This window comes from Cryptotermes secundus, unplaced genomic scaffold (genome assembly GCF_002891405.2).
Source record: "Cryptotermes secundus unplaced genomic scaffold, Csec_1.0 scaffold318, whole genome shotgun sequence".
Taxonomy (NCBI): Eukaryota; Metazoa; Arthropoda; class Insecta; order Blattodea; family Kalotermitidae; genus Cryptotermes; species Cryptotermes secundus.
Genome location: NW_019730108.1, coordinates 31,783 through 45,061, shown reverse-complemented (window position 1 = coordinate 45,061; position 13,279 = coordinate 31,783). Strand labels below are relative to the sequence as shown.

General features: G+C 40.7%; 2 protein-coding genes across 6 annotated transcripts in view; both read left to right on the top strand.

Moving 5' to 3' along the window:
- LOC111866057 overlaps positions 1-6,078 on the top strand; it is an 8,853-nt gene extending 2,775 nt beyond the window's left edge. For 2 of the 3 annotated variants that reach the window (XM_023854594.2, XM_023854595.1), the window contains exons 2-5: positions 3,524-3,609; positions 3,929-3,973; positions 4,905-5,013; positions 5,640-6,078. In XM_023854594.2, the coding sequence (XP_023710362.1) occupies positions 3,524-3,609; positions 3,929-3,973; positions 4,905-5,013; positions 5,640-5,778 (379 nt within the window). In that variant the 3' untranslated portion in view covers positions 5,779-6,078. The remainder of the gene's footprint in view (positions 1-3,523; positions 3,610-3,928; positions 3,974-4,904; positions 5,014-5,639) is intronic. The other variant, XM_033752099.1, reaches the window with a different exon arrangement.
- A 2,297-nt stretch (positions 6,079-8,375) lies between these two features.
- LOC111866121 (baculoviral IAP repeat-containing protein 7-B) overlaps positions 8,376-13,279 on the top strand; it is a 16,091-nt gene continuing 11,187 nt past the window's right edge. Inside the window, exons 1-4 of one of the 3 annotated variants that reach the window (XM_023854754.2) lie at positions 8,376-9,569; positions 9,949-10,354; positions 10,441-10,622; positions 12,041-12,142. In XM_023854754.2, the coding sequence (XP_023710522.1) occupies positions 9,102-9,569; positions 9,949-10,354; positions 10,441-10,622; positions 12,041-12,142 (1,158 nt within the window). In that variant the 5' untranslated portion in view covers positions 8,376-9,101. The remainder of the gene's footprint in view (positions 9,570-9,948; positions 10,355-10,440; positions 10,623-12,040; positions 12,143-13,279) is intronic. The other 2 variants (XM_023854752.2, XM_023854751.2) reach the window with 2 other exon arrangements.

The window sequence follows — 13,279 nt, the reverse complement described above, 5'->3', positions numbered from 1 at the left end:
CTTGAACATTGTGTTTTCTAACGCTACCCCTCGGTAGTTGTTCGGGTCTTCTGGGTCTCCTTTTCCCTTGTACAGTACTTTCATCAGGGATTTTCTCCAAATTTGTGGTATGGATCCAGTTTCGAGGCATCTGTTGTATAGTGCCGTTAGTGGTTTTGATATAATGTCCTTTGTTTCTTTTATATGTTCATAATATATCCCATCTGGTCCTGCGGCTTTCTTGTTTTGTGTTCTTTTTATAGCTTTTAATACTTCTGCATGTGAGATTGGTTGACATGCCCTGACGTCGTCTGTTCGGGGGCTGCTGGTGGGTGTATTTTGGCTAAGTATCATGGTGAAATGCTGTTCCCATATCTTTATATTTACTTCTTGTGGCATTTGTTTCTTGGTTGTTCTGGTTGCCACGAACGGGTCTTTCTCGGCTTCTTCGGCTATCATTTGCCCTTCATTTTCGATGTGTTCCGTTTTCTTACTTTTTATCAGTGCTTTGTATCTTTTTCTTTTTTCTGCATATTCTTTTAGTTCGTTGCTATTTTAGGTTATATGTCCACGTAATATTTCACTGATGAAAACAGCATAACTCTGTTCGAGTGGAGGAATATTATGGTTAACATAAAATCAATACAAAGTCCGTCAAGTGTAACAATGTTTTTAGGTCACTTCTTTCTCACTCTTGCCTTACATGTTTCGGTTTTAGTAAAACCATCTTCAGAGGCACATGGTACTAACAAGAAAACACTGGCGTTGCCCAACTATACACAGTATATATGCTGTGTGGGCACTGCTACAAATGTCGATGTGTAAAAGCACAACACTAGCTTGGAGTACTGAATGCACGTACAGAATGCACGTTCAACCTTCGCATTCCATCCGAAGTTGCCCTCGCGTTAAAACATCACTATTAAAATATTTAAAAAATAATTTAAAAGTTTAAGACTTTTGACGTAAAATATAAAAATGTTAGGCTGCTTCTTAATTTATCCCGATGTTGGGAGATGTCTTGAGGTTGTATTGGCTGCAAAGACATTGTATTACATTAGGTTTTATATATTTATATATATTGAATTTATTTTGTTTAGTGTTGTATTTGATCCTTGCTTACCTTGTAGTTGGATTACTCCTGTGCGTTGTGTGTTGTGTACTGCGGTGAGAGTTCTACGCCAGTGTTATTTAAAGCCTTGTGTGTTATGACGTGGTCGGGGGTGTGTTTATACAAGTAGTGATAAGGTCGAACATGCTGTTCTGGTTATTGATCTCCTTTGCCTGTTTCTGCTCATCTATTAATTTGTTATCCTTGTAGTGGCGGTAAATTTGGTATTCTTCCTTAATATTCATTAATTTGCCTTTCTTTGCTACTTCAATCAATTCCATGATTTGCGAAATTGGGCCATATTGATGTTGTCTATTTAAAATATGTTGAGCATAGGCGGAGTCATTTTTATTGAATCTTATACTTCTTATATGTTCACCTTATATGTGTACTCTCACCGCAGTACACAACACACAACGCACAGGAATAATCCAACTACAAGGTAAGCAAGGATCAAATACAACACTAAACAAAATAAATTCAATATATATAAATATATAAAACCTAATGTAATACAATGTCTTTGCAGCCAATACAACCTCAAGACATCTCCCAACATCGGGATAAATTAAGAAGCAGCCTAACATTTTTATATTTTACTTCAAAAGTCTTAAACTTTTAAATATTTTTTAAATATTTTAATAGTGATGTTTTAACGCGAGGGCAACTTCGGATGGAATGCGAAGGTTGAACGTGCATTCTGTACGTGCATTCAGTACTCCAAGCTAGTGTTGTGCTTTTACACATCGACATTTGTAGCAGTGCCCACACAGCATATATACTGTGTACAGTTAAACAACGCCAGTGTTTTCTTGTTAGTACCATGTGCCTCTGAAGATGGTTTTACTAAAACCGAAACATGTAAGGCAAGAGTGAGAAAGAAGTGACCTAAAAAACATTGTTACACTTGACGGACTTTGTATTGATTTTATGTATAATAGTGTAACGGACCAAAATGAAACAATTCAAAATAGAATATTATGGTGATTTCTTTGTTTGTCAATTTTTATAGTTCTATCACTATGGGGCTTAAAAAATACTTGACTGCCCTTGTAAATACTACAAAACTTTGTGAATTTAAACGTGCTGATAGGAGTAATGTTATACCACACAAACCAGAAACATCAGATTTCACCTGTCATGAACATTAATGTTCAGCTTCATGCTCTCGCAGCCTTTGTCCATGGATATTCGTATAGAGACTGGGTAGGCGGCACAGGCATTGCGAATATTTTCCAGATACTGTGGTGGTTCTTAAACTCGGGTGTCCAGACGAAACCAGGGTTGGCATTAACAGCAACAATGGCCTGTCACTGGAGCTCCAGATTTCGTACTTTAATTATTGATGCTTAAAGATAAAGTTGTCCCTGTGCTTAACTAATTGAGCACTACACCATTAAGATTTATGAGGGAGTGGATGTATAGATCCACATTTTCTTGACCTCAGCACTGGTTGGAGGTGAGTGGTCAGCTTCACATCCCGGAATTATTGATGCTTTCTCAACTTAATTGTGCTGATTATTGCTAACTTTAATGTACTATTTCCTAGAGTCAAATGAGGAACCCTTCAGCTAGGATACTTGGCCTTTGAGGCAAAAAGAGAGTCCTCAGTCACCAAAATTCTGACCAAGAACGATTACTCAGATGCCACATGGTTCAGTAGCAGGGTTTATTGCGTACATTATTCAGCAAGGAAATTAAAATAAAATTTCATATAGGGAACATCAGTCAGAACCAAGACTGTCAAAATTTACCCACAGAGTGAAGATACATAGATAGGAGGATAATATCAAAATTGACCTACAAACTGGATTCTGCTGGCTGTAAAAAGGGGGGGTGGGAGGTTCTTACATTTCACTGTGTAAGGTCACAGTGATTTGTATGAGTTTCATATCTTCCTTTGTTTTATTGCACTACAAAAATGTGCAGTCCCTTCACAGAGCTTTGTGCCCAACCACTGTGACTCAGTCAGTATAGATACTAGGCTACAGGCTACATAACTTTAGAAGTGGGATTCATTTCCTGGTAGAGGCACAGATTTTTCTCTTAACCGTCACCTCCAGATCAGCTATGAGGTCCACTCAGACTCCTGTCCTTTGGGTACTGGGGTGCTCTCTTCCCTGAAATAAAGCAAATGGTGTATGGAGCTGGCTGCTGTTATCCATCTATTAAGTAAAGTAAAGCTATGCCTGTAACAGGCCTTGGAGGCCCATAGGGTTGTGAGATGTTGAGGTTCCCACATTTTCTAGACAATTGGCTCATAGATGGCAGTTATCCATCCAGTACCAGGGTTAAGCATGGTACTACGCCTCCACTCTCATATAGCATCATAGTATGGTGCTTAATTAACTTCATGTTTACCCTGTATCCCAGTGCCACAGCACAGTGTACAAGGTCTCAACTAATCTGAACTCCCGGGGTGTTCAATTCCAGACTGAAGGCGTCTGGTGACACTAATGAAGCAGAGCTTCACAGTGATGGAACAGAGAGCAGTGCAGTCATAGCCCTCAGGAACCTGGGTGAGTTGCCCTAGCACAAGACACCATATCAACTGGTTCTATTGAATTAGACTTGACATGAGCATAGTTAAAGAAAGCATGAGCAATACTAGTTACATCATTCTAGAGAGAGGAAAGATGTTTAGACACCCAGAACAACTTCTCAACTCTTCACCTAGATAAGCTTTAAAGATACAATCCAGAGCCCCATGCCCAAAACAAGAAGGAGAAGAAGCTGTAAGACACAAGATAGGTGTCTGATTTATGTAACTTCTTTTCAGAATATCATTATATGAACATAAAAGTCATGAGTTTTATCGCTTTTATTATGCACTTACAGGTCACCATAGCAACACATGGTCAAGCATTAACATGATGCCTGAAAGTAAGTTATATAATAGGTCACGTTGAGTATGAACAAAATTTTGATGTGGATATGTGCAGTATAGTGTACTATATAACAGAGACAATTTGTGATATATTATTTGGATAGGAGATGGCTTTAATCATTGGTCTTGACTTACCATTCAGTAGCACAGAATTGGAAAGGAAGAAGGGAGAAGATGGGGCAGTTAATGGTATAAAAGCTTGCATAACAAATGATGAGACTTGAGGCTGAATTCTCAGTAAATGCCACACTGCTTTTGCTCTGAAATCAGTGTTTAATGAGATACACCAGTAGGCTAAGTCAGTTGAAGTTACACATGATAATGTAAGTGTTCTGTATAAAATCTGTCAAATGTTTCATGTGTGTCCCTAGTAAAGTAGCCCTTGAAATGAAACAGACTAACTGGGCACAGCATAATGCAGTGTAAATGTGCCATACTGAGTCTGAACAAAATCAGTTCAGTTGCTTTATTAACAGAAAAACATAGCAAATTTGATGTGTGGAGTTTGGTATTTTTCAGAACACAGTCATGATTGCGCAAGGTTTATTACATGTTCTGTCTGAACTAGATGAGAAAATTAAATTCATGCAAAAATGAGCATATAATTCCTGCACAGAACAACACTTTACCTGTTGATTTCTTTTATTTTGTTTTATTTTATTATTATTATTGGTTTATGGGTTATTTGACAGTGCTATCAGAAGCACAAATAATATAGTGTCAGTGTTAAGATTGTCAGTGAATAATGGATTGGATAGGATGTGGAAGGCAGTTGTCATGGCTTTCTTTGAGGTACTGCCCCAGAATCTGTGTAAATCATGATAAATCTCTAGAGTCGTAGCTGAGATTCAGTACTGCTGGGCAACAGCAGTTTATCGTTACAGTGTTGCTGCTGCAAGGCTTGTAGTGAACCTGTGCATGTTACAGCCAGCAGCTTCCAGATGGAGATGTCTCAACAGATTGAGAAGTTCACAAGCGAGATGGAAACCATAGTCATGCAAGAGAAGGGGAGCAGTCCTCAGAGCATTGCCTGTGGGTGAGCAGACTGTTCATACACCATTGGCTTATCTGTCACCTCTGTTACTTCACAACTGGGTAACACAGCATAACTTGAAGTTCCACACCATTAATACCAAAGACAGTCTCACAGTGGACAAAAAGCAGGGGCTTTCAAGTCTGTATTCATAGTGATCAGAAAATGTAAACTAGCCCATGTGTCTTGCGCATACCTCGATGGGCTCATCTATTCCAGTCATTAGAGCTCGTGGGCCTGCAGAGGTGAAGGTTTGGAGGCCTACCCAGTGAAGGTCCCATTTATGGGACTGAACACTTGTATTGATCATCAGTTATAGAGGTAAAATTCCATACTTTCTAGAATCAGTGTCAGTTGAAGATAAGTTGGGGGGGGGGCAGTGTGAAGCAAATGATGCCATTGACTGAACCATCGCAGAGAGAGAAATTCTTGTGGAGATTAATATTAAGCCTGTGTTCTTCCGGGATGTGGTTCCATGTAGTTTGATAGATGTTATCAGTTTTCAGATGAACTTACTGCTTCCATCCTTCAAAGCGTTGATAACTGTCGAGATGACTACATGGTTTCACATTTCAGAAGGTCACACTCTGAGTCAGCCTTGTTGAGGTGATGTGGTGTTTTGTTGGCAGTCCTGTGACACAACTTGACATGCGGCTGAGGAAAGCAGAGCTCATTATTCAGATCCAGTCCATGGTGGCATTCCTTACAAATAAGCTGCATGAGCACCAGCTGATGGAGAAGATTGACTCTGAACCCTCCATACAATAACTGCTTTTTAACCACATGCAGAGGCCATTTCTTATGTTGATGACTTTGACTTTTGTTTGCTTTCATATAGGATAGTGTTCTTGGCTGTATGTTATTCACCAATTGCTTTTGCTTCCATAAAGTAAACACATCCAGTAATAGGTATGATGACTATCTGTCTCCAAGTTTCATCCCTGAAAGCACTCTGTGCATTGTCACTCTCTTTGCAGCTGTTTATTTGGCTCCCCCTGCAACTTGACAAGGGAAAGAAGAAATTTGTAATTATTCATAATAAATACATTGTAGATATTTTCTGACTTACCCTTGTGCTAATAATTTTACAGCTATGCCTGAAGTCTTCCAAAAGATCTTTTCCCTTCAGTTTTGATGATGACTGGACCAACTTGTTCCAACTTGTTTATTCCCTTCCAGCAACTCTCATTTGATTCAGCATTATGAAATGACCCAATACATTAACATGTACCCAGATTAATGACTACAGTCAGGTCAGAGAACACAATGAACACAGATTGTGTCCCTTGCCATTGCCTAGCAGCTGTCACTTACTATCTGATTTTCTCACATATACAGGCTGTATCCCTCTTTGTTCTGTTATCAGGGTTGGTGTAGGGGAGGTGTGCAGCACAGGTAGACTGGGGAAGCAGGTACCCAGCTTGAATCCTTGCCACCTGTCCATTCTTTCCCTGACCTGAGTGTAGTAATGTGAGCACTTAGGTCCCTCTTACAATATCTGTACTGTGTGACATCTAAACACATTTATGCAGGGGTTAACATCGTACCAATGGTTGTCAAGTGAAAGGTAATGTTTTGTAAACATATGTGAAAATTGTTTGTTCTCTGTGTGAACTGTATTTGAAATGCACAAGATTTCCAGATTTGGGTCAGCTGGTTATCACTATCAGGCAGTCTGTATTATTGTCCACAGTTTATTTTTTAGTAAAAGGGAAAAGTTATCCTTCAACTACTTAAGCACTACACCATGAGGGTGTATGGGGAGTTGGTATAGAGATCCATATATTCTTGATCTGAGAACTGGGTGGAGGTGAGTGGTCGGCTTCATACCCCAACCACTTTACCTCCACGGTACCCACTGTATAGGAGGCTGGGTGGGCTCTAGAACAGGTCTGGATGATGTAGGGAGGAAGAAAATCTTACCCCTACTGGATCTTGAACTCTGACCCCTTGGGCTCCAGAACAGGTCTGGATGATGTGGGGAGGAAGAAAATCTTACACTACTGGGTCTTGAACTCTGACCCCTTGGCTGTTCTGTCCATAACCAGTTGCCATACTGACTGCACTATCCAGGCTAACAATTTATTTTTAAGTCATAAAAGATTAAAGTATACAAAACAATTTTGAATTGTTCATTTTTGGTCCGTTACACTATCAATCACAAATTGTCAATGAAAAATCCGTCGAGTGTAACAATGTTTTTAGGTCACTTATTTATCTCACTTGCCTTACATGTTTCGGTTCAAGAGAAACCATCATCAGAGGCACGTATTACAAACACTTGAAAACACTGGCGTTGTTTAATGTACACAGTATGTAAGCTGCGTGTACGCTGTTACAGGTGTCGAAGTGTAAAAGCACAACACTTTCTAGTAGCATTGAATGCACGTACAACTCTTGCATTCCATCTGAGAATTGCCCTCAAATTGAGCTGTCAATGTTAAAATATTTAAAAGTTTAAAACATGCAAGAGTTGTACGTGCATTCAATGCTACTAGAAAGTGTTGTGCTTTTACACTTCGACACATGTAACAGCGTACACGCAGCGGCAGTACACAACACACAACGCGTAAGAAACATCCGACCATAAGCCTACATAACCTCAAGTTGACATTTCCCATCATCGGGACGAATCAACAAGAAGGAGCCGAACATTTTACTTTAAATGTTTTAAACTTTTAAATATTTTAACATTGACGGCTCAATTTGAGGGCAATTCTCAGATGGAATGCAAGAGTTGTACGTGCATTCAATGCTACTAGAAAGTGTTGTGCTTTTACACTTCGACACCTGTAACAGCGTACACGCAGCTTACATACTGTGTACATTAAACAACGCCAGTGTTTTCAAGTGTTTGTAATACGTGCCTCTGATGATAGTTTCTCTTGAACCGAAACATGTAAGGCAAGTGAGATAAATAAGTGACCTAAAAACATTATTACACTCGACGGATTTTTCATTGACAATTTGTTATACAAAACAATGTTAAAATAAGTTGTATGGATGTGAAATATGATCTTAGAGTGAACATAATAAAGTTGTTAAATACCTGGGAGTGGAAACCCCTGAGGAAATGTCCACGGACCAGTAAGTGAGTAAAGGGTTTGCAGAATCAGAACTAAGCAAGAACTGATGGAATTTTGTAAAACCCCTGATTTGGTAGTTGTTGAAATTAAGCCAAAAGGTAGAAGAAATATGGAGAAGGCTCAGATTGAGATCGGTGGAAGATGCAGAGAATGATGTACAAGAGCCGAAAGTGAAAAGTTGGCAACAAAAGGCAAACAATAGAGAAGAATAGGCGACTGTTATATTAGGAGTTAAAGGTTCAAGGAAGGCTGTACAGCCAATATTGTTAAATCTAATATATAGTTACAACAGTTTTTCAGAAACATAGTGCCTCCATTTTTAGGTTAGAACCATGAGCATATCCCAGAAGGCGGTAATCTGTGTTTACATGTTACCCAGCAGATCTTTAATATTCTAATGACGGTAGTGTCACAATATAATATGAAATTTTTGCCTGAACTGTATTTGAATGACCACTGTTTTCTTATGCTAATTTTGGAATGAGTAAAAGGAGCAGAATCGTAAGATTTTCTCCTGAAAAAGCTGAAACATATAAAATAGCGTTAAATACGGCTAAATATGTGCAGCATTGTGTCAGGCAGCTCATCTTTTTACCGATTAAGCTCTCGGCAGTGACTGGCAATTTGGCAACGCTAGCCTGAACGCTGGAGACAGATGGTAGCATAATGCATTCGTGACGTCACGGTGGCAATGTTGCAAGGCGATAACATACAGTTGTACGTTGCTGTTAGTATTGGATCATGGAGATCGCAGGTGGTGAAGTGGTTTTTACTTCATGTTGAATGGGCATTGGTCGAAGATGTTCAGGGTTTGGTGTTTTCTGTTTTGTAGGCCATAATTATCTTTCATACAAATAGCGGCCTGTTCCTGGTCACTTATTTCATTTTAACTAGCATATTATTTGTTTGCCATCGTGTACGAAATTAAATGAGGTAGGATTTTACACCTTTGTCAATCATTCCAAAAGTTAGGTTAACCAGTCTACGAAACATGGAGTGGTGATAATGAATATAGAAAACAATCGATTGAGGACGTTTGAGGGCTGGCCTGCCAATGCAGCAGTGGAGCCCCAGCGAATTGCCAAGGCGGGCTTCTTCTCTACCGGCCGTGGTCTGGAAGTACAGTGCTTCTGCTGTGGAGGAAAGATCTCTGAATGGAACTATGGGGACCAGGTGATGGTGCGGCACAGGGCCCTGGACCCTCAGTGCCCTTTTGTGAAGAATCCCACTCAGTCAGGCAACGTTCCTATGATCCCAGGAGAGACACCTCAGCCTTCCACAAGCAGCGGCGAGTCAGATGGAGAGAGGCCTGCAAGATCAACTGTAGGAAACGCAGGATCATGGGACCAAGGGATGATGTATCGCAGTGAGGCTGCTCGGCTGGAGTCCTTCCGCTCCTGGCCAATTTCTTTCATAGTGGCACCAGAACGACTTGCCAGAGCTGGCTTTTTCTACCTCCAGCAGGGTGACAAGGTTGGTAGCTTGACAGTGACTGCCCTTGTTCAGCAGTTAGTAGCTTTATGTCTAAAAACAAGCCCTCTGCTGGGCTTTATCCTTAGTCAGTTGAATGCTCATCACTTCTCAACCCACATACCAAAGATACATTTTCATTTTATTATCTTCCCATTTACTTGGTTCTGAACTTGTCTCTTCACTTGAAGATTTCTGGTCAAAATTGTGTATGAGTATTTTGTTTTGTCATGCACAGTACATGTTCTGTCCACGTAACACTTCCTAACAAAACTAGGTGCAGAGCAAACATGTGCAATACCCACAGTTGACAATAATTCTGATCGGCTCCATATGAGGTATACTCCTAGCTCCAGCTAATGAAACCATCTCTGCTCTGCAGGTGCAGTGTGCATTCTGCTCAGGTGTGTTGATCAACTGGGAGGCAGGTGATGATCCCAGCAAAGAACATCGGCGCCACTTCCCCTCCTGTCCACTGCACTTTAATATTCCTGTTGGTAACATTCCCCTGGGTGAGTCTACTGATGGGATGCAGCAGTACCAGAGTGCCCACAGGAACATCACTCTCAGGGAACTCCGACCCTTCTCGGGTCCAGAGAGGAATGTTGTGTCAGAGGGCAGACTGACCAAACGGGATGACATGTCTGAGCTGGGCATCCAGACACATCATGGCCCAAGGCACCCCAAATACTCAACAGTAGAATCTCGGTTACGAACCTACACAGACTGGCCGTCCGACACGTGCCAGACACCTCAGCAACTTGCCCAGGCTGGGTTCTACCATGTTGGTAAGACCTAAAGAGTTTTCCTTGAATGCAGCATACTGGTAACCCCACATCTATATTGTGCATATTCTGAAGCATGTGTGTTGCAGGTACAAGTGACCATGTGCGGTGCTTCCATTGTGATGGTGTGCTTCGTCACTGGGACCCCGAGGATGACCCCTGGACTGAACATGCTAGGTGGTTTTCACGATGTGGGTATGTGCGGCTTGTTAAAGGGGATGAGTTTGTGCAGCAAGCCATTGTCCAACGCCCCCCAGTACTTCCTGCATGTGTGAGTACGAACAGTTGCATTGTCCAGGGTGTAATGCAAGTTTATGATCTGTCTGCTGTACTGACATCGTTACGTGACACTAGAGCAGGGACCGCAAGGCAGTCTTGTGAAGATAGTATGAGCTGAGACAAGAACAGATTATAATAATGAATGTGACCTTCTGGAATGTGATGCCACATAATCACTCAGGTGGACATGAATGTTGGTGTCCACCTAGAACACTGTGTGATGTTATAATCCAGAAGACAATGTAAATTCTTTCAGAGCTAAATTGTACTGGCAGCAGATGTCATCTCTGGTTTTAAACCCAGCCATCTCACACCACCAGAGTTAGTCCTCATGTTTTCAAGTAGCTGCTATCCAGGAGGTTGTCCCCTCAAAATTGTGTGTCCATTTCTTGTCTTCCCTGTCTGAACTGCTTGTAGGATCCATCATAAGCTTCTGGATGGCACCACTGTAGGAACACTTAATTACAGAGTTCTTCATTATATGTTCTTCGCTTCATCACCCTTGAGCTCAAATTTTATTTCAAAATGTTTGTGATTTATGTTATTTCTATCCAAGCTTCATAACTCGTACCCTTGACCAAGTATAATTAGAATGATCAAGTCAAGAAGGATAAAATGGGCAGGGCATGTAACAGGAATGGGAGAGGAGTGCATATAGGATATTGGTAAGAAAGCCAAAAGGAAAGAGACCACTAGAAAATCAAGATGTTGGTGGATGAACATTATTAAAATGGATCTCAGAGGGATAGGATGGGGTGGTATGGGCTGGATTGATGTGGCTCAGAATAGGGATCAGTTTAGGGCTCTTGTGAACACAGTAGTGAAACTTTGGATTGCATAAGATTTTGGGAAGCTCTTGAGTACCTGCACAGCTGGCGGCTTCTCAAGAAGGGCTCAGCTCCATGAAGTTAGTTATTTATACCCCATTGAGGGTGTATTATTCTTGGTTGGTGGTGTTTTTATGTCATTGTTAGAAAGTGACTAGGTTCTATTTTCAACATACTTCTGGTATTCATATATGGGAGGGGGGGTTTGAAAAGTACTTACACAGGAATTTTCTTCTGTAAGGTTGCTTACGTAAAGTACGACATACACAGGTTCTTACAGTACATGGGCTATATTTTACTGCTCTAGAAAACAGATGGTAATGTGTAAGATTTGAGGTTTTCACGGCGGCGATTACGAAGAAAGCAGTCTTCTGGGATGTGGCACCATGTAGATGTGGTGTTAACCGACGTATCAGAGGAATGTATCGCCCCAATCTTCAGGGTAGAAAGAAAAATAAGAAATCCACAAGCGAAGAGACTGTGAGAACCGGTACAAATGTTTGTTCACTGTTTTAGAAAGTAGCTGCAATGATACATTTATCTTAAGACAGTGGAATCTGCAATAATGTGGTGGTCTGTGCAGGAAGAAAGGGATGATAAGACAACGGCTGTGGTGGAATGTCCCCACGTTCGTGATGTCACAGAGGAAGAGCTCCAAGGTCTGATGCAGACAGCTGCAGCATCTGTAAGTACAACATTGTAGTGGCATGATGCTGCATCCCATTTTCATCTTACAAATAACAGAAAACAACACTCAGAAGCGCTGGGTTTCTCAACATTGTCTGTCATACTGTATTCAAAAATATAGACAACACAGCATTTCAGAAACTGGATCTGTTTCCGGCCTCAGAAGAAGGGGGAGACACCTACTCTGTTGGGTCCCTTAGAAACAGCTAACCTCAATCTCTGGACAATGGACAAAGTCCAAAAACCCAGTAAGTACAAGTGTTATACACCACCATCAGAACACTTTAGAATCTGCCAATAAGAAGAAAAGTTGTAAGATTTACAAAAACAGGTGTAAGATTTAAAGTTGCATACCACAGGGATGACTGTGTTTCTTAAATCTGGACAGTGTGAAATAGCAGTTCGTAATAGGAATACTAATGTGTTCCCACCTGTATTTCACATCTAGCTTTCTTCCTTCCTTGATGGTTACTAACCAGAAGTCACTGCATTCCCCCCCCATGTATGCAAAATGTTTGTCCCTCCTCAGCGGTCACTATAAAAATGTTTAATCAAATGTACAATTCGAAACATTTTCTGTATTTCTCCATCCGCATGTTTACCTTCAGATCAAGAGACTTGTTAAACACTCTGTGCTCTTTGCAAACAAGCTAAGCATTCATCTCCACATTTGGGTAGACAGTTTCTTTGTGTATTTATTGCTTCCTATAGTTTGATAAGAGCTAAAGGATCCTGACGATGGAGAATAGATATTAAAACTAAAATTCTGGACTGTATCCATCGTCCCAGTCAGTTGAATCACGACGTTTCGGAAGCTGGTTCTGCTACCGTCCTCAGGTAAGTAAAATGGAGGTAAAAAAAGGGGGGAAAAAATGGGGGAAAAAATTAAAAGGTAAGGAGGGTTCTTATGTATCCTATACAGTTGGGTCCCTTAGATCAAGCTAATCTCAATCACTGGACAAACTGGCAGGGGACGAAATCAAGGGTGATCAATTCATAGTGGGAAGTTGTCAATGGGAGATAAAAAGACGAATCAAGATAAAAAATTATTGAAAGACCCAAATCGTCTGGGACAAGGAGCAAAGAAAGAATTGAAATATTCTACAGGAATATAGAGTGAAGGAGAAAAGGAAAA